The following is a 22,364-nucleotide window of genomic DNA, read 5'->3' on the forward strand; positions in this document are numbered from 1 at the left end:
CCCGTGAAATGCCTACAATGAGGAAATGATTTGGTTTTTATACAATGAAGGATGCTGTCTGCAGTGACTACTGTCTTGAAACCCACATCTGTCAAAGCTACTCCAACCCCATCCTCCAGCATATGCAGGCCCCCCCAGGTGGCAAGGCGCTGCCCTGACTGTGCCTGTGAACTAAGGAAAAGTAGAATAAGCTACTTGGGGATGAAATGGTATCTACTGGATAAAAGTGATGAGAATGAGCCAGCAAGCAGAATTCTTGGGAATCAATTCCAACTCCTAAACCCTAAAAAGCATGGGTGGCATTTTAAGTTCCTAAGTCATAGATGATACATTAGACTTTCATGAAAAGGGTCTATAGTAACAAAATGACCTTCTCAGCAATAAAAGAATATTTACCTAATTGAATTATTTTTTAAAATTCAGAGTGTAAAAATGCAGAAGCCAAAACTAAAACCAAAACTATACTACATAAGAGTCCTCCTTCAGAGGATCTCATTTCTGAGCATGCACAGAGGACGTGAGACGATGGGGAGAGCACAGACTCCTGAGGGTTAAATGAATTCCATGTGCTTAGCTTCACACAGTCAGGGACACTGACTCCTCATTCACTCTGGTTTATGAATTTAACTGTTGGTTTTTCCATGCCTAGACAAGGGAGAAAAGAAGAACTGGTCTCTGGAAGTCAATTAAATAATGATGAAGAAATTCTTCTAATCTCTTAGTGAATTGGAGGAACAGGAAAGGATGCAACACACATTTGTAAGGGTAGGCAGAAATATTTTAAATTGTATACTGGGGAAAATTTTTGTAGTGACTTGATAAACAACTTCTAGTTGTACTAATCTACTCTAAGCAGTACCAGGGCATTGATCAAAAATTTAATTTTAGATAAGCATCGTCATGGACAGGAATGAAATGCTTTAGCAATGCAGTCATATTTGTCAGGCCAATACTTAAAGAGCACTGTGGGAGAAAAATTTTTTTATTATCAGCACATTTTAAATTCTTACACTCATTTATTTAAATTGGCACTAGTGTAATGCATAACATACTTGGCTAGAAATATTCTTAATAAAGCAGCATTCTCTTAAGAGTTATTACTTATTCTAGTTTCACTTATGTTGGGAATCAAAATCTCATTTATAATAATTAGGTAAAGCCTCTTAATCTGTTATAACAATATTCAGGGCAGGGGCTATTCCTTAACTTGCAACTTCACAGTGACAAGAGAATTAATTGACAATGAAGAACTATATACAATCAGGGCATGTTATTCTAAGCAAAATACTTGCAAAAGAACCTGTGATATATGATATAGTTGATTTTGATACAGATTGCTAGATTCTCTTTATGAAAAACCAACTGAAAACCCATTGCTTGGGTGTTTATGAGAACAGTTTCTGTTGAGGTCAAGTCTGGTAGGGAATCTAGTTCTTCAGTCATTGCTTAGATATTGTGATCATCCCATGCTGATGGTCTCTTACCAGGATTCACTGATCTTAGTTGCTTCTTTGTTTCAGAAATATTATGAATATGGGCCAGAAATGATCAGTTTCTTCATGTGAGTTGATTCAAGTTCCTTCTAAATACCAAGTCTTTACCATCACAATTCAGAAGAAAGGTCACTCCACCTCATATGCTCTACAAAATGCTTTTTATTCATGCTAGTTAGATGCTAGGGATGCACACATGAAAAATACCCAATTCTATACAAAAGAAATTCACAAGTTACCTACCCCAGCTTTCATGGAAACTTCCCATTTGGTCTTTCTGAACACCAACAGAAATCTAGCAATCCTTTTTCTTTGATGTTTCTTTTTTTATTTGTTCTAATTAGTTGTACATGACAGTAGAATGCATTTATGAATTTTGATAAATCATACATAAATGGAGTGTAATTTCTCATTTTTCTGATTATACATATTATAGAATCACATTGGTCATGCAGTCATATGTACATGAGATAATAATGTCTGTTTCACTCTACTATCCTTCCTACCCCCATACCTCTTCCCCTCCCTTTACTCCCCTCTACCTAATCTAGAGTAACTATTCTTCCCTGGCATCACTGCTCCCCCATCTTACTGAGAATTAGCATCCACATATCAGAGAAAATATTTGGCCTTTGGTTTTTTGGGTTTGACTTATTTCACTTAGCATGATGGTTTCCAAATCCAACCATTTACCAGCAAATATCATAAAGTCATTCTTTAAAGCATTCCAACATATATATGTATATATATCATTATATATGATATATCATATATGTATATGTATATGTACATATATGTATATGATTATATATATATGATAATCACATATATACACATATACATGTATATACATATGTATATATATTACATTTTCTTTCTCCATTCATCTGTTGGAATAGTTTAGCTATTGTGAGTTGAATTGCTATAAACACCAATGTGGCTGTGTCACTGTAGTAAGCTGATTTTAAGTCCTTTGAGTATAAACTGAGGAGTGGGATAGCTGGATCAAATGGTGGTTCCATTCCAAGTTTTCTGAGGCATCCCCATATTGCTTTCCATAATGGTTGTACCAATTTGAATTCCCGCTATTTCTTTAGGAAGGAAAGCAAAGGGATTATTGTGAAAATGGAAACATACTCCCCTCTTCACCAGCTCTTTCAATTTGTGACATCTATCTTGAACATGCAATCAAAAAGTTCTGTGAGTTCCAGTGCTAGGGAGGCTGAGGCAGGAGGATTTCGAGTTCGAAGCCAGCTTGAGCAACTTAAACCGAGGCCCCAAGCAACTCAGCAAGAACTTGTCTCTAAATATAATATAAAAAAGGGCTGGGGATGTTGCCCAGTGATTAAGCACCTCTGGGTTAGATCCCCAGTACCAAAAAAAAAAAAAAAAATTCTGTGAAACCACATACCCTAGGACAGTAACAGCAAAGTACTCAGTGCTTCAATGAAATCAATAGGAGAACAGCATCAGCACCAAAACCAGAAATGTTGCTGGCAGTCATTCTACTGATCCTAATGGTGTGATTGCAGAAGTGTGCCTGACATTTTGTGGCATCTCATTTACTCTGCATAAGAACTCTACAAAGTACATTTTGTTATTCCCATCATAAAGAAAACTGAGGCTGAGAGGTTATATAACTTGCACTAGATCACAGCAGCATAATTCAAATTAATTTTCTTCCATGATGCTCCTTCAAACCTTATATTTATTTAGTCAAGTATGGAGAAATCATATGGTTTGAACAACAATATTTGATTTCAATAAATGACAGTTTTATCAATAAATGAAAGATAGAAAAAACATATAGGAGGGATTAGTGAATGAGTTTCCTAAGAACCACTCAGAAAGATAATGTAGCATTTTAATTATATATCGCTTTTCATAAAACTAATAAACAATCCATTACATACAAAGAAATCCTTCTTTGATTCTTAAGCAATACTTCAGGCATAAGTTACCTTCCCAAGACAAGCAAAGTCTGGGTGAATGCTCTATTATTAAAACCACAGAATCAGAATATTTAGAGCTAAAGGATATTCAAAGATTATCCCTGGAGACTTGCCCTAACTTTTTAAGACAAATTTTAAAAAGGAGCAAATAGAAGTCCGGGAATATTGCTAATGATATTTCAGTTACTATATGATTATTACACTTATAATCTTTATTGTAGCTTAACTAATTTAGCAAGTAAATATTGAATTTATTTTGCAAAACTCTACCTCTTGCTCCATATTGACTAAAAGTCTAAATAATTATATTCCACTGAAAAAAAGGTGCTTATTTCATTGAGTTTAGGTACAAATTAAAATTAATTATTAACAATACAACTGCTTGTAGGGGAAACTTCAAGTTCCCCAAAGTAAATACTTAAGTAGTTATTGTGACTTAAACTCAAGAATCACCAGAGGTCCATGTAAGTCTCCTGTTACTTTCACACTGAAGTGGGGATACGACATGAAGAAAGGGAAAATGATAAAATGAAGTTAGAGAATCCCGTCCTTGCTGTCACTCAAGGTTGAGCGTGCTTTGGGTGGAATCTTGCTTCCATTTCCTGAACAAGATGACCGTGGGGCAGGGATCTCTCCGAGGTCTACCACTTTATTATAATCACTGTAAGAGGTGACAAAGACCAACTTAGTCTTGTACTCCCAGGGGGAGTTTGTAAAACTGTCTCTGGCCTTTAAAAAAGAAATTAGAAATTGTTCAAATGCCTTGAGGGTGTATGTTTCCCAAGATAGATTTCCTGAGGGAGATATTTTACTTTAAAAAAATATGTCAACATATTTCGTCTCTCTAAGCAAAGTATACTTAAATTACATTTTTTCAGAATTAAAAATAAGTCTCCATGGTAGTATTAGGCGGCAACTCAGCTGAAAGAAAAGCAATGAATAACAAAGACAATCAAAACTTGTTTGTCCCTCTGCAATTTTCCTCCTATGGGAAAAAGAGAAGGTCTCCACGCATTCCCTTTAATTAAATTGAGGGTGGAGAACACATTTAACTACATGCTTCACTGTGGGTGACAGTCAATTAAGAATGCTTCAAAAGCAAAGTTGATCTTGCAATATTAGAGGGTATACCTATAAAGAAAACCAGGTAACCATTACTGAGCAATTGATTTTTTTAGCCCTCATTTTGAGGGGAACTGATTTTATGGAAAAGTCACTGGGGCAAAGAACTGGTGCATTTACCCATCCAACATGCGTTTGCTAACCCACAAACATTCTGATTCCTACTACCCAGAGACTGGTAATAGGGTGAGTGATTCACAGGCAAACAAATAATTACAACAATGTCAAGTGTATTAAAATGGAGGAAGCACAAAGTCCTATCTGGGTATGTAAGAGGAAATGCCTCACTCTAACCAGGGAGGCTGGAGAACTTTATGGAAAAGATGGCATGTGCATTAGAAGTTCCCTGAGGGAACACAGAAGTAAGGGAGGAAAAGCAAAGATAGTAAAAAATGAATTAATGTTTTCCAATGTGACATATATGAAATAGGAGCCGATTTTGTCATTTCCCTGATTGTGAGATTAAGCTAATTTTCATATACTCATTCATAGTCCATACTTTTCTCCTGAGTGAATTGATGGCCTTCTTTGCTCATTTTTTCCTCCAAGGTGCTCTGCCTTTTCCCTTCCTCCCTTCCTTCCTTTCTTCCTGGCAGTACTGGGGACCTCTTCTTTATTAAATTCCTTAAATATTTTGGATGCTAATTTTTTGTCACTTATAAATGCTGGAACTATCTTCTCTCAGATTTTCTGAATACTTTTAAAAATATAATTTATTATCATCAAATGATTATAATTTAATTTTAATTTTATGTTAATTTTAATTTTAACTTTATGTTTTTTAAATTTTAAACAAATTCAATGTTTTTTTTTATGGTTTGTACTTTTAAGAAACACTTTTCTAGTCCTTCTGAATTTTCTTCTAAAAGCTGTAAAGTTCTTCTTTTCCACATTTTGGTTCTAAATCCACCTGAGATTAATTTTGTACATGGCACGAAGTGGATTCATATTTGTGTGTGTGTGTGTACATAATTGATTGTCCCAGCATTATTTGTTGAAGAATTTATCCTCTCCAATTACAAATAATGAAAGCTGTTGCAGATAGGATTGCATGGTGTCAGCTGCTGCAGGCAGGATTCCCTGGAAATAGTCTCTGAGAAGAGAGTACATGCAGGAGGTTCAGTGGGATCCCTCCTGGAAACAGCATCTGTGGACAGTGAGTGAAGCAGGCTCAGACAGAGATTATGCAGGTGCAGCAGAGGCCCCAGTTGATTATAGGGAGCTCTGAAGTGGGGATGGCTTCAGAGGCATCCTGCACAAGGCACTGGGCCTGGGCATTTATACCTTCACATCAGACCCATCATGGGACAGGGCTGCTCTCCTGGAGGGGGTGTGAACTTGGTCAAGGCAGCCTCCTTCTGCAGAGGGCAGTGCCTGAAAGCGACTCAACAACATTCAGCAGCAGAGGAAACAAGGGCTTTGCTGGAAAGGGTACCTGGGTGGAACACATGGCACTCAGTACACAGCTTGGTCATATATAACTTTCCCAGTTTTTAGGCTCACTATTCTAGTAGATTATTTTTTTCAATGAAATAATTCCCAGATACGTTTCATCCTGGTTCCCTATGTATGATCTATAGTCCCCTTCAAAAACCATACTTATGACTACACCAAAACCTTTGTCAGCCACTATAGAGCTCAGTAGCACAACTTCCCTCTATTATGAATATCAATTACTAATGCAGCCTTTTTTTCAAGAGTTACATTATGCACTGACTCAAAACCAATATATTGTCAACTAAAACTGAAATCAAGGTCTCCCACATCCTTTACTTGTAAGTGGATATTTTAATCTCAGTTCAGGATGTTTCCATTATCCTCTTGATTTTCATCTTGTTCTACTTAGCTTAGGAAGAATTTAACAAGCTATGATTCTGTCATCTAACACCTCTCTCCATTTCAGTATTTCTCTGAAGTTGATCAAGGATGCCAACAAGATGTTGAAAGGGAAAGATCCGAACATGACAGAGAGCAGTGATGAGTCTCATGGCATGCCAGTGATACCCTTCTGCTTTGACACAGATCCATTAATCAACCATCTGAGTATGACTGTTCAGCTGGCTGCAGACCGACGTATTTTAATATTGCATCTGTCTTCTCAGTCACTCAGGGTAAGGACCTTAGAGTGAGCCTGGACTCTGTTTTCTCCCTCAGCAGCAGATCCAATCAAGTCCATCCAGTTTTGGGTCTAGAGTTTCAGAATCTATCCCTCATTTCCACCAACACCAAGATAATTACAGACCATCCTAATTTTCACCTCTATTTTCAATGTATCACATTCTCCCTATTGCCATAGCTCTTTGCCTTGAAATGTAAAGATGATGAAGTTATTACCCTTTACTGGTTATCTCTCTGAAAGAATTGACAATAAATTATGCCCCTGGAGGATGAGAAAATAAGTGTAACTTCCAAAATATCTGTAGAGAATGTCTATTCACTTTCAGCCTCTTCTACATAGACACTACTGGGTTCTCTAAGAATAACAGGAGGGTGAGTACTCTTTTTGAGGATGCCATTTATAATGATAATTCTTTACACTGTTTCATTTAATTCTCTCAATCACTCTGAAAGAGAGATATGTCCTTCCTTTCTTAAGCAAGAGAATTGGAGCGGTCATATATTGCTCAATGACACATAACTAGTCATTGACAGATGTCAGGATTTTAACATGGATTTACTGATATCAAGCCAGGGGCTTCTTCCTCACCCAGCTCAACTGCACAGTTGTATGAATTGTGGTCTATTTAGTATATACAGGAAAAAGCTCTTTAAAGGCTTCTGAGTTCTCAAAGGGCAATCCCCATATCTCTAAAAGGAAAACCTTGTCCAACAGATATAAGGAAGTGATTCTTCTCCAATATCCCAGAGGCTAAGATCTAGCAGCCTCTGCAGCAAAGAGGTTAGAGGACACGCTTTTCTTGATGCAGGCTTTTTGTGAGATTAATCACATGTTATCATGTGATTTTTCAAGATATTTGCCCTTAAGAGAGTTAGAAAGATGGCCACACATAGTAGTACCACTCAATAGAATAAAGCTGAAGAGACATGCTTATGAAATTTTAAATGTTTAGTAGATGAAATCCTGTAACTCAATCACTATTTGCTGATAACATCAAGCTGGTTGTAAGAACCATACACTAGAAGACTAGTGTGTGCTTAAATACATTTGGGAGAATAGTGTCTTGCACTGCCCAGCAGTGACTGGCGCTGAGTAGGTATCCAGTATATGAAGACACCTGTGGTGAAGCCAGAATGGCAGTATTATGATTAATGATTAAAAAAATGTGATAGCTGCAATAAATGTTAGACAGGAAAATGTCAAGACCAGCATTCAAACTTCCATCACTTCCAGTATAAAAGCAATGCACAAGAACTGGCTGGCACTAAGCTAATACAAAAATATAAAAAGCTGACTTATGTCTACAAGTGTATAGGTCCCTAAATCTGATGTCTATAATAAGTATTAAAATTATTACAAAAGTAGTTAAGTCAGAATTTAATTATTTACCAAGGATAACTCATCTTTATAATTTACCTCCAATAAAATATTTGAGCTTAAAAGATTTTAAATCCATTTGATACAGTTGTATGTTAGTGTAATGCTTTTATGTTAGTCTCCACTAAAGTGGTTAAACATATACTGCTCTACCTACACCCCCTAAATTTCTAATTCGATAGGTCTAGGGAAATGGAGTCCAATAAATAGCATTTTGACAAGTTTCCAGTTGTGACTAGTAATGCTGCTGCCCAGGGACCACACTTTGATAACCACTGTTTTCCACCATGCTCACTCCCACACATTAGAATTACCTATAATCACATCTCCTATGTACAATAAACAAAAAACATTAATAATTATCAAGTCAGATTTTATGTGATACATGCTATAAGCTATTAGATAGTGATACTATGTACATAGGAGATATAGAGATGAATGAAGCATAGTCTGCGTCCATGGATTCAAATCCTAGACAAATATGTAAACAGACAATTATGATGCAATAAGCACCATGTATACTTATTCATGATGCTAACCGAATAAGCATCGTGTATACATGAGGATAAACAGGAAAAAGTCTTCATTATACAATGAGGAAAATCAGAGAGCTTTATAACGGAGATGACATTCAGGATTTTAAAAAATCTTTTTATATTAGAGTGATTTTATATGTATAGGAAAGTTTTAAATATAGTTCCCTCCCTATATCCCTTCCCTAGCTTCCCAACATTGTGCAAAGATAGAGATTTTGAATAACCAAGGTTAGAATGGGTTTTGAAAGATGCATAGGAATTTATTACGTTACCCCACGTAGGGAAGTAATATATGAATAAAAACACTGAAATGGTTTTGGAGAATTACATACATATTGTATATAATATTATATACACACACATATAATTTATGTATCCATCTATCATCACTCCTGTTTATGTTTTAGGAAGTAGAGGCAATTGTCATCTCTGATTGGTATTTAGAGGTGGGATTTAGCACTAAATGTCCAACTCTAGTACACTTTCACACCCATATACTCTGACTAGTATCCAGAGCTAGAGGGCAATCTATTAGGTTATAGGTTCTTATGTTAGGGAAACTTACAGGGACAGGGTTCTCATAGTGGAGGCAGAAAACAAGACAAGAAAGGGAATGTAAAGTTCCAGACAATGGAAGTCTACTGTGGTAGGTAGAATTCTAAGATAAGCCCTAGAGTTTCTGTCCCCTGGTGTACATACCCAGAATAATTCTCTCTCTTTAGAGGTCAGGGCCTGTAAATATGATGGTCTATCATTTCTGTGATTAGGTTACATCATCTGGCAAAGGTGAAGGAATCTTGCAGATGTAATCATGGCCCCTGGGGCTCTCAGGTTCTCACCCTGCCCCACCAGTTCAAGGTCCCAAATTCTCATGCCATTGTCCACATCTCTACCCAAGTCTTTCCTAGCTTTGGCTTCTGCATCTACTCTTGGAAACTTGCCTGTAACCATTCTGTACAGATCCTGCTCTGCTAGGTCGTAACAGCAGCTTTATAGGCAATTAATAAAATGACTTAGAATGAATTTTGTGCATAACTTCTGGAAATCAATCACATGATCTCAACTTAATTTGCATTGCACACAAGTTTTCTAGCACAGTATTTTCACAAAGAAACTTTCACAACTTCAACAGTGTGCATGAGGCACCCAGTGGGTAGCCCTTGCTTGCCCTAAAACACAGCTTAGAAGACTTACAGGTACCTGCCCAGTTTTCTAGTTCATTAATGTGTTGGGTCATAAAGTATATCTCAGTGCAAATGTGCTAGCCTTTGATCATGCATAATACAACACAGTTAATCTGTGACCAGCTGAAACACATGAAACGCTAAGCCGCCCTGGTTTCTATTTCAAGTTTGATCACTTGGTTACCTGTCAGTGACTGACTTTGACCCACTTTAAAATGTAGGAAGATCTGTTATAGTAAAACTGATTGTGCTGTCAAATTATTCCAATAAAAAGAGCAGGGTCTTTTGTTGTCAATATTCTTGTTCGCAGAAGGACTTGGCTTTGAGTACCCAAATTTTGTTTCATTTCATTTCCATCTCCTGAGTTAGTTCGGATTCCAAGACCCATGCAGGAATGAACAGCTTTAAAGTTAGTTAAAAACTAAAAAAGCATAATCTATTAAAACAGAATTAGGAACAGCATCTAACATTGATAGTAATCATATAATATGGCATGAAACGTTTCATTCTGTTTTACCTAGGATTAAGGGGAACTCTTATCAGAGTTGCCCCCCCCTTCATCCATCTACTTAATCACACATTCATTCATTTATTCAGTAAAACACTTGTGTACATGCCAAGTGTCAGTAGCTGAAACTGATTCCAAATATGTGATATCAGTGTTGTTTTTGAGGAGAACATATTAGAAAATAAAAAAATAAAGAAGCATGAGTTTTAGTTCTAATGCCAGTTTGCTCCTCTGATGGTATATCAGCTGAAGGAATTTCCAACCATTCTGTCTGAATTTTCTTCTTTTTCCACAGTACCGGGGATTAATCCAGGGCCTCACACATGCTAAGCAAGCACTCCACTACTGAACTACACCCCTGGTCTTTTTTATTTTGTCTTAAGACAGGGTCTCACTAAATTGTCCAAGCTTCTCTCAAACTTTCAATCCAGTCTAAATCCTTTCTCAGGAAAATCTATCACTGTCAGTCACTGCCTAGTCATGGTAAAGTTTGAAGTTTGTTTCTAATTAAATTCAACAACCACAATTTTTTTTTCCAAATCATTACCTATTGACCTATTCTTCAAGGATTGCACAAGAAAGGTCCTGCATTCAAAAGCTTGATGGGAACTCAAGATGAACAAACAAAACAATGAGAATGTTGTAAACACACATATGCATATTAATGTAGTAAAATATAGGTAATTGAGGTCCAAAACCTATTGCTTTGATGGAAAAATGATATGGAAATCAAGAGGAACAAGGTTACTATTATTGGTAGAAAGTTGAGAAAATTTTTAGGGGGAATATGTGATTCAGAAATTATTGGTAGAAAGGAAAGCTTTTTTTTTTTCTTTTCTTTTGCACTTTTATCCTTTACTTTGGGGTTTCATATTGAAAAGACATTTGTAATCACACATGCATTTCAGTTCCTTTGTGATTTAATCCAATCGAAACTTTAAAAGCCTTGATTAAATTAAAAAGCTACTGGGGTGAACCATTTTAACTAGACTCCATGGTGAGTGCATCTAAGGTATCAGATAGAGATATGGAGATATGGTCCCTTTTGCCCAAGTTTTTTTTTTTTTTTTTTTTTTTTTTTTTTTTTTTTACAAATTTCTTAGGAAATCTAGTATTAATCTACAAAATAATGAGCCCAATCAGCACACACTATAAGGGCTTCCACAAACAAGCAAATGTGGCAACTTTAGTCAACAGCTATCTGAAAAATTCACATGAATAACTGGTTGTGAACTATATTATTTGTAATACCATTTCATCCCTGGAAAACATGCCCCCCAAAAGCAGGTTATTAAAATATTTTCTGGTGCTCTAAGGCAACAACCATCTATAATTATAAAAAAGGTATTTTTTCTAGTGTTATCTGAAGTATTTTCACTGACATTATTTCATTTGATTCTCAAAGGACCCCGTTGAATTTGATATTATTCCTTCCAACAACTGGTTGGGGTAACAGTGAGGTGCAAAATCAGTATTTTGCTGGCTCAACCAATTTTGGTGCTCCCCTCCTCCCACATCAATTCCTCCTGAGTCATTCTCGAAATCACATTATCCTCCCCCTCATCACCACCGTCCTTTTTTGCTCTGGTTGCTTAAGATGCCTCTTGATGCTGCCCAAATTGGTACCAGAGCTGCTATACTCACAGGTGCCAGATGCATTGCCTAAGGCACAACTACCCACCCCTCCCACTGCACCTTAAGAAAAGATAAAATCTAGTTCATTCTTCCATGTTATACCTTGTCCTGCTGCTTTGAAAGCACCTGGAATACAAACTCTGCATCCACAAGTTTGTTCATTCTCTTATGCAGACCTTACCTTTTTAGCCTCATTACTCTTGAAAATTTGACACTGCTTTAGCTTTTGTTTCTATTTTTGTTTTGCAGTTTTCTCTCCCTAAGATTCAGGTGTGGGTCCACATAGCTGGGTTAGTGGGTGGTCAGGGGGATGTGTGTCAAGCTATTTTCAGAGTTGTCCCTCCATGCTTAAGGCAGTATCCTCCTACATACCTCAAATCCTAGCTTTCCTTAGGATGAGCTCTGACCCGTGATGATCCTGCAGGCACTAAGCAAGAGATTCTGGACAGACCCAGCCATCTAATTATCCAGACATGCCCAGACAACTCTGAATCCTGGAGAGACTATAGCTGCAGCTTGCACATTATTCACTCTCCATAATTCTTCTGGAATAACCTGGAAATCAACCACTGTCTTGTCAGTCACAGGATGATTTGGGGCTATTTCTTCAAACACAAAACTCAAAACTTTAAACTAGGTTTAAAAAAACATGTGAAACCTGGATCGTCCAAGTTACTGCCTCCTTGTGAATAAAACTGTGTTACACAAATTACAAAAGTCTGAATCACAGTGTTTGAAGATCTCACTCACTTGCTAGCAAGAAGGCCAGTCTTTTCTCAGGCTAATCCTCCCTAGTGATCTCCAGGGGTCTCACGGGTTCCTGGGTCTGAGGCCTGCTGCTCTTTTTGGCCTTCTGCTCTGTTGCTCAGGCTCTCTGCTGTCCTTGGGTAGTTAACAGCTTCCTCCAGACCACTGAGCCTGGGCCTGTCCTTCTGACCAGCAGGAAAGCTTCTGCTTGTCTTTAACAGCTTTTCCAAACTGCAAGCTGTTGGGCTTCTGATAACAAAGTCATTTTTTCTCTTCATGCCAACACCCCCTCTCCCAAGCACACAGGAGCACACCTAGGACAATAATGGATTATTTGTGCACAGACATCTTGGCCCTAATTTTTCTCTCTTGATTCTTGATCTCAGGCATTGATTATTTCACCCTCTTGACAACATCCTTCAAATCCATCTCTATCCTATCTATACCTGAATTCCAGTTTTCACCCAGTTTCAAATTCTTTCCTCTAAGGCTCAGGTAGCAATAGAAAGCATCGGGTTCAATGTGCTGGAAAACAACCATAAAAAACCGCTCCTAGAACCTCTTTAAGAGTAAAGAAACTCTAGAACAGGAGATATAGAGGAACTCCAGGCAGATGGTATGGTCTGATATCATAGCCCATGTGGATTAACTATGATTTGATTTCTACTTAAGAATTATCTAACAGAAGTTATTATGCATGTAAGGGATGAGAAAGTAGATGGAGTAAGATAGGTAGAAGAAGTTATTTCCTGATAACAGTTACCAGGAGGAAGAGAATGTGCCAACGGTGATATCAATTATTTTCAAAAATCACTTTCTCCCAGAGTCCATAAGGAGTATAACAAAACACATACTTTCAATATTTGCTACTTTGCCTTATCAATTTGATAAAATGCTTGAATCTGATTATAGCCTCAAAGGTTTGTCATTTTTTAATGTCCCAGTCAATGATGTTATAAGGTAGAATAGCTGAGTTATATGAATAGATGAATCTAAAAACTTCCTTTAAAACTTAATATCTATTTTTTTTAGTTGTACATGGGCACAATACCTTTATTTTATTCATTTATTTTCATGTGGTATTGAGGCTCAAATCCAATGCCTCACACATGCCAGGCAAGTGCTCTACCACTATGCCACAATCCCAGACCCCAATATCTATTGTTTTAAATGTGGTTTTCTCTTTTAGATTTTTCAAACTTTTCTCTTTTTTTTCTTTTTTTTAAAATTATTTTAGTTGTTGATGGGCCTTTATTTTTATATATATTTTTATATGCAGTGCTGAGAATCAAACCCAGTGCCTCACACATGCTAGGTGAGTATTCTACCAATGAGCCACAACCCCAGCCCCTTGACTCTTCCTTTTAATTACAGTGTTAACTCTGCCACTTCTGTTCGCTCTTTGGAATCACTTTAGATGGGTTTGCATAGCCTAAGACCACAAACTGTCACCCTCTTTGTAAATCTTGTGCTCTAGATCTAAGAATAGAAAAGGGACAAATGAAAATTCGGTAAAGGTGTCAGCCTCAAAGCACAATTCAACCTTAATCCGGGAAGAAAAAGTCACATGTGTAAAGCTGGCTTGGGCTTTTTAAACATTAGATCTTAGCCACAGTCCTGACCTTTGAAACATAGTCCCCTTTGAAAAACAAAGTTTGAATAAGAGAAATAATCATCTTTTATTTTATAGGAAAACTGACCTCAAATTCAGATTGTTCACTGGTAGAAAATTTATTTCATATTTCATAAGCTAATTAGCTATTCTTAATTTGAGATTTCTGGGGAAGATTATTTTTAACTCTTCTTTGTGTTTTCCACAAAAACAAAGCAGGCACAATGTGTGTGTGATGTTATTGATAAGTATAAGAGCTTTGTTTTTTAAAAACCAGATTTTTTTTCTGAATCCGTAGACTGAAACCTGTATCATATGGCATTCTAATTCATTCACTTCCTCTGTGTATGAACCTGTAACAATAAATGAGACAGTCAACCTAACTAAATTTAGAGGTAGAAAATGATATGAAAAAGATGTAAAGCACTATAATAATCACCTAACATCAAGACGGTCATTGCCCTGGAACAAAATTTAAGTCACGTAAATACAGACATTCTTCTTTACTTGTTGTGGTTCATCTAAAATACCATTCTAACTTTCAGTATCCACTCCCTAGCAGATTGGGGAATACTGTAGCCACCATTTCCACTTTCATCACCTTCTCATCTTTAGCCTCTTGCAGATGATTCTCCTGAAATGGCCCTCTTAACAGGAATTAGATGCTAGTTCTGTCTTGGTCTTCATGGCTCAATTCATCTGCATCATCCACTCTCAACCCTTCCCCACCTGCTCTTGGCCCTGGAAGGTTGACCTTGAAGACCATATCTCCAGCAGCTGTGCTACCTTTCACTTAGTCTTGTGGTTGGTTCAGTTAGAGGAGACAAAGGCAGAAGTTTACAGGAGAACAAGACCAGGATACTTATCCCACAGCCTCCTCTCTGCTGGGTGGCTCTACCACAAAGCACTGCTGCTGTCAGATGGTCCTCTCCTAACCTTGCTCCCTGGGTTCAGTGACTATGACTTCCCTTGCTCCTTCAGGTCTGCGGGTGTCTGTGGAATCTAGGAACCACTCTGAATTGCCACCTTTTGTTGGCTTCTGGATTTTGCTCTATCCTCATCTAATCCTGCTACCAATCAGCTACTTTTTGGGTCTCTAGCCACCTACATTTCCCTTTGTGACAAGGCTGTTATTCTCAATGCTGAGTTTCTTGCCTCATTAAAAGACATAAGAAAAATACAGAAAAGTGTGGTTTAGCTATAATCTGAGCCCCCCCACACACACAAGCATGAATGAAATGACTAGTGGTATATTTGAATCTTTTTTAAAAAATAAATGTGGTTAAAATTATCCTTCAAATATCATAAAAGTGACACATTCATCACATCCAGAGAAACAATATAAAACATGCAAGGTAAAAAAGTTCATGTTCTCCCCTAGTGCTTTTGCCCCTTCACCTTTACCTTATTCCCCACTTCCACCTGCCTCACCCTCTGATAAGGAATATTAATAACCTGGTCAGTCTTTTTCCACACTTGTCGCCATGATATTCAAATGTATATCACACATATGTGTTCATAATGGGAAGAATTCATACTTGTTTCACTAAAATTTAAAAATGCTATAAATTATTTTGGAACTTGATAGACATAAATCTAGATCAGTACTCCAGATAACCTCATCATATTACAGACTATCAATGTACTGTACCTTATTCAACCATTTCTCTACTGGTGAACATTCATTTTTTCCAGCTGTTTTTGCCACTACAAACAATGTTACAATAAACATCCGAACCCATGTATTCTTATTAGTACATCAACGCAGCTAAACTCCTGAAAGTAGGGTCACCATGTCATACTAACATGTAGTTTCAGTTATGATTCCATGGCATGTCCTGTCAATTTCTTAAATTTATTTTATAGACTGAATATAATATGATATATGCCATTTTGAGTCCTCTTTTCCCTCTTAACAATTACAGTTTTCTATTTACTACCTACTTTCTGAATTAATTTAAGTGGCTGTATATATCCATTAACATTGTGAAACCTCTTTATATTTGACCAAAATTGCAGCAAGCTTCAAAGTTTACGTGGGAAGAATTTATATCTACTTCCTACAATGTGTATCCAGAGAAAAATCAAAACATAGGCAGAAGAATTATATACAATAAAATCTACTACATTTATGTCTCTCAACCCTTAATCAGTTGGTATCAATGACATCTTTTGATGAGCAGAAAAATTGGTCAAATGATCCTCAATATCAAGAAGAACTACTATGCCTGGGGCATGTGCTTCCATCACCACCTCAGTGACTTCAAACAAAGGAAAAAGATCATAAGACAGCTAAAGAGCACAGGAAAGACTGGGTATCTCCCAAGTATGGTGAGCCAACTTCCATGTGATTTTTGTGGCATTAAAAGACTTCACTTTAGATCAAAGGTAAATAAAAGCAAGCAAAGCAAAAAGAAATTCCCAACACCAACACTCAAGGACACTGCTAGGCAGGTCAGCACTATTAAAACCCCTCAAAGTTTGAGGAAAGGTCACATTTCACAAAGGCTTGGGAACATTTTACTGTTGTCCCCATGCACAAAACAAAATACTATAAAACCAATTCCAAATTTGGAAGAGGTAGTGTAGCCATGAGAAGACAAATCTAGTCACCATTCATAGTTACTCTAAGTTACCACCATATTCTCACATCACTACTAGATAAGAAATTTCTGTGTGTAGCTCATAGAATGAAGAGTTAGAAAAGTTACAAAACCCATAAATAGAAGGTGGATCCTTTGGAATACATTTATGCTATTTCCCTCACAGAGGGCAATGATGTTGCCTTTACTGCTTGGTCTTAGGAGAAGAAGCGCATTGCACTCTTCCCTGGGAACTACTCCTTGCCTGTAACACTAGAGTCTTCCAACTGGAAACAGATCTAATTACTTTTGCCAGACTTAATCTCTTACTTGAGCAGTTAATGAAAGCTTTCCATAATCTCACTTGCACCACTTATATAAAATACCTAGATGTTATTTCCACAGGAAATAAATGTCCACAGACCATAAACTCAATCTGGTTAATAGCTAACAGGGGAGAAAGTCAGGAGTTGGATTCAGACAAAGGGCCATTGCATGGTGATGGTAAATGAATTACACTCCCTTCTGGGCTGCTGGCGACTGTCCCAGGCCTCCCCTGGGACTGAGCAGGAGGAGAAATGGAGTGAAAGACAAAGGCAGCTAGAAGCAGGAAATTCTCCCTGTCTGAACCCACCTGCTGCAGGAAGTGACTCAAGGATCTAGAATAGAAGAGAGCTCCTAGACAGAGGAAAGGGAAAGTAAAGAGAGGAAAGGAGACAAGAAAACATGCTACAGATCAAAGCTACTATCTCAAGCTCTCCCTCCTCCTTGCCTTTCAAAGAAAGGTCACTAAAAGAAAGGGTCTGTCTGGGTGTCCCAGGGGAGATCTCCACATAAAAAGAAGCTATTTTCATCAGGAAAAAAAAATAGAAATAAAAAAGGTCTGTCCCACTCTTATTCTCTTTCTCCTTTTTAGATTCTTTTTTTTCATAAGGTTAGGCACACAGGAAGTCTCTCTGGCCAGGAAACCCCATGATTCTTATGACTGACTGCTAAAAATGCTACTGAAGATCCCAAAGGAAGGTTGGGGCAAATGTAAAGGGGGCCTGTCATGAACAACTGCATGGAGAGACCTCAGGACAGTGTGACCCTCTACTCTATTTGTCCCTCAGTGCTGGTCGCCAACAGAACCTGAATGTCCTCTGTGTGTCTTCATATGACTGACTTGAACCCAGATACAACGGAACTTGTAGAGTACTTTTATATTAAAAAGGCAACAAAATAATAATCCTAAATCAAAGGGAAAAAAAGATTTACTGAACATCAATGTATTTAATACAGTTTCTAAATGACAAGCACACACAATCCTAAGCTCTGATACCATTTCTAAAAAGACCCTTGGGGGTTATTCTATACCATGACTCCAAGAAGTCTCTCAATGAACTCTGTAATTTCCTTGCCAAGTATTTCCAACTCTCCTGCATCCACAGGGAGAAATACCCTTGTCACTTAGGTTCTATATGTGATATAAAATCTACAATTCTATTACTTTCCTAGTGAGGCAGATGGTTGTATTATGAAATTAGCAAGTTTTACAAAATAAGATCAATACATTGCAAAAACAGGAGAAAAGTGTTTACCATATTTTTAAAGAACCACCCCCTAGATCAGTGATTTGGAGAAATTTATAATATGTCACCAGTTCAAAATGAATAAAAAGCTTTTGAAACACCTCTTTCCTAGATAGATATTTTATCTAAAAAGTTGTATAAGAGGGCTGGAGCTGTAGCTCAGTGACAGAGTGCTTGCTACTAACATGTGTGAGGCCCTGAGTTCAATCCTCAGCACCACATAAAAATAAACAAAATAAAGGCATACTGTACACCTACACAAGTACAATTTTTTTTTTAATTACACAAGAATTTTCCTGAACCTTTAGAAGACCATATATCATATTATAAGCTATTCTTTATACGAAGGCATTTACCATGAGCTGTCAGAGGATGCTGGAAAAGAATATATTACCTACACAATGGCACACAAAACCCTGAGCATCTGCCCATGTTGGCTTAGAAAATGTAATGAACACAGGAGTGACACCTCTACTGAACTCCCAAAATTGCTTTCATGTAAAATTTCAAATCACATTAAGCATATGAGTCAGAAGAGCTCTTTAGTACCCTTTGCATAAGAAATGATATCACCCTAGTCATAGTAGTAACCCATAAATAAAACATGACTTTAGAATAAGTAGTTACTTTGTGCTTGTTTAGGGAGTTAAGCATAAAACAACAAAACAACAACAAAAATCTGAACCAAGTTTCTTCAGGTTAGACTGAATTCTTCCCTTCTGGTAAAAAGCATTTTTGTCACATACAACAGCACTTGTAACAGTGATTGAAAACAAAAAGCAAAAGACAACCCCTTAACTACAGGCAGATGAGCAACAACACAGCATGCTTTTGTGCTTCTGCTTAGAGAATCCCTAGGATGACTGTAGCAGACTGAGCAGCAGAATTAGGTCAAGGGGCCAATTACCCAGTGTTACCATCAAAGGCAGGGACAAGTTGTTCCTTCTCTCTGCCTGTTCCTGTTTCCTGGAGTCCCTGTGTTAAGTAACCATGGAGCAACTTTAGAGTGTACCATAAATAAATAAGTAAATGAATAAATAAATAAATAAAAATACCACAAAACATTTATAAAGCATTGCTCCTGGAAACTACACCTCTTAGCCCCTAAGTCAATACTATCTTTACCATCTCCACACACTCCTGTACAACTCCCAGTTTTCTTGCTACCAGATGAACTAACAGGCCCAGGAATTTTGGTCTATTGTTAATTGGTCAATCTCTGAATAACACAAGTAGACTGATAGTTCTTGAGTTGCTCAAAGACTGATCTAAACATCTTAAACAGGACTAACCTGGAGGTGACTGGTGCTGGACCTGACCTGTGGTCTTCCCTGGCCCCAAGCTCTTTTCCAAAGATTCTCCAGGCACCAAAGGAGGTTGACCTGTTCTGAAGGAGGTCGGGCTGGTTCCTTTGGTATCCGTGACCTTAGCAGAGGATGGTGACTCCAAGGTGTCAGCAGAGGAGGACACAAAGAAGACACAGGTCTTTCTACCAGGGGAGTCATTAAGAGCAGCTTCCCTCTCACCAGGCAGCGGGGAGAGCCGGAGGATCCTGTGGTGCTGCTGGGGGCTGGTACGCCTTGGAGGTAGAGGCGAGGGAACAGGTGACATCCGTTTGTGTGCGCTGGACCGAGGGGATGAATTATTAAATACCATACCAAGAGTGGCTGGTGCTGGAGGGGATGTCCTCCTCTCAATGTCTCTGGGTTGGGAGGAGTCAGAACCTACAGCATGCTGCGGATCGAGAAACAAGGACCTGCGGCCACTCCGGGATAGCCCAGCCTTCCTTTTACTTCTGGTTTCTGGGAGGGTGGAGGTGGTCCTTGTGTTGAGGGGGAAGCCCAGTCTTTTCCCTTCAGTGGCTTCGTCTAACTTCTCACTCTCTATTACCTTCAGGAGGACCTTGTTCACGGCCCCCTCAGCACTGGCTAGTGAACTAGAAATAGATGCTGTTTCTCTGGCCAATGATTGTGATGACCTGTCCCCTGGCTGTCCCTCATCCCACCACCTAGAACCAGGAGCCCCAGTCTCAGGTCCTGGGAGCTCAAGCAAGTCTGCTTTGGGTATAAAATCATCCTGGGCCCCTGGGCAAATGGCAATGCTTTCCTTGGCCTCAGGATGTGTTTTAACTACTCTTTGCACCTGAGAGGGCAGATCCTGGATTTTGGCCACCACTTTAGAAACAGGTTTTGTCTTACGAGTTTGCTCAGCTGACTTCTCCATGCTGCCCCCCTCTGCCTCTGGACATTTCTCAGAGTCCTGAATTTCAGGCACACCTGTTTGCTGATGCTCCAGCCTGCCAGGACTTCTCAGTGGGCCTTCAACGCCACCATCTCCTGCCCCCGTGGAGCTGCTGTCAGGGGGCAGTGCTCCTCTTCCAAGCCCAGTGGGCTCTGAGGCTATCCCAAAGGTCTCAAAGCCAAGATCTGAGTCCGGTGTCCTAGGGATATCTGCAGGGCAACTCTCTCTCCTCTGCAGGGAGGAGGTAAGTGCCTTATTTGGGACCAGATTTCCTCTTTCCTCTAGGAGCTGAAGATTAGGCCTGGCTGGAGAAAGAGGAAGGGAGTTGCTGGAACAGATCTTGTCCTTCCCCATCCGGGGAACTGGTTCCCGGCTTCCACACTCTTTCCTTCTTGTTCTCTTCTGTGGGAGTGCCTCAAGGCTCTCTCTCCATCCGCCAAACCTCCGGGGTTTTTTGTTCCCACAGGTGCTCCTCTTATTGAGAGGGCCCACAGGGAGCTCCCCCCACCAGTCTCCCACACTCTGGAAACAGTCATCCGCCGGGGCTGGGCTCACAAACAGCTCCGGCAGCTTCCCCTCCTGGTTCCTCATGGAAATGCCCAGGATGTGGTCTGAGGTGAGCAGATTAGCCAGCACTCTCTCCCTCTCAGCTGTCAGTTTGTACAGCTCAGTTAGGATGTCTTTTGTGGGAGTCTGCTTGAAAAATATGTCGCCGGGATGTTCGTTCGGCTGCTGGCTGAGACTGATGATGTCTGGCCCCTCCCTGACTTGGTAGCAGTTTTGAAAACCTTTACTGGCTCTGTCTAGAGTTACAGTGCCCTTGTATGAAAATCCTCTGACATCCCCCCTTGGAAGATAGAAGCTGATGTAGCACAGTTCAGTAATGGGCTTGCGCAATTCGAGTGTGCAGTGAGTTCCTTCCATTATGCCTACCTAATTATTCATGCCTTGGAGATGCTGGTCTGTGGTCAGGCTTCCCAAGCTCCAGTGGTGAGGCATGTGATGGTGGCTACGCAGAGAAGGCAGCTGACAGTCATCTCCAGCAATGAGACCGCCTGTTAGAGGAACAGGGGAAGAAAGCAGCTTGTCTAACAGAGAGCACAAATCACATGCCAGCATAAATCAAAGCACAACCACCACTTATCTTTCCTCTCTGACTGACCTCAACCAACTTAAAGCATCCGCCAACAGCCTGACTACAGTTTCTGCCTGCTCCCTACCTTGGCCAGTAGACCTTTACACAACTGAGAGATGGCAGAGTGCTCCAATTTTAGCCCCAAGACAAAAGTTCCCCTGCCCTGTGTGGGGACTAACTGTGTAACCTAGAGCAGGTCTCTCAACTTCTCCAGGCTCATTTTATGCTCTTTGTCAAACCTCCCAGAAATTCTGAGGAAAGAGGGCCTTGAGATTCTTAGAAAATAACTGTTTTCATAACTCATGTTTGGAATATTTTGCAAAAATGAGTCAAGCCTTTGTAACCCTTCAAGAAGCACCTTTAAAGATTTGAGATTAATTATCCTTTTAACTTAAAGCACAGTGAGAGGGGAAGATTTTACAGGAAAAGTTTGAAGTTACAGGTGAAAATTTACATTTAAAAGTTTAAAATTTAAAGAAGTCAGGAGGTTTGATCAAATTTTCTTCTTGTTGTCATCATTGTTTTATTTTTATACTTCTATTTTTTCCTA

General features: G+C 38.8%; 1 protein-coding gene across 3 annotated transcripts in view; it reads right to left on the minus strand.

Moving 5' to 3' along the window:
• Nucleotides 1-21,656, minus strand: part of Fmn1 (formin 1) — a 364,027-nt gene extending 342,371 nt beyond the window's left edge. For 2 of the 3 annotated variants that reach the window (XM_047540773.1, XM_047540774.1), the window contains exon 1: nucleotides 19,731-21,656. In XM_047540773.1, coding sequence (XP_047396729.1) covers nucleotides 19,731-21,603 — 1,873 coding nt within the window. In that variant the 5' untranslated portion in view covers nucleotides 21,604-21,656. Of the gene's footprint in view, nucleotides 1-17,868; nucleotides 17,892-19,730 lie in introns of those variants that run through there. The other variant, XM_047540777.1, reaches the window with a different exon arrangement.
• Nucleotides 21,657-22,364: the final 708 nt, after the last annotated feature.

The sequence above is a fragment of the Sciurus carolinensis genome, chromosome 2 (genome assembly GCF_902686445.1).
Source record: "Sciurus carolinensis chromosome 2, mSciCar1.2, whole genome shotgun sequence".
In the NCBI taxonomy this organism is placed as follows: domain Eukaryota; kingdom Metazoa; phylum Chordata; class Mammalia; order Rodentia; family Sciuridae; genus Sciurus; species Sciurus carolinensis.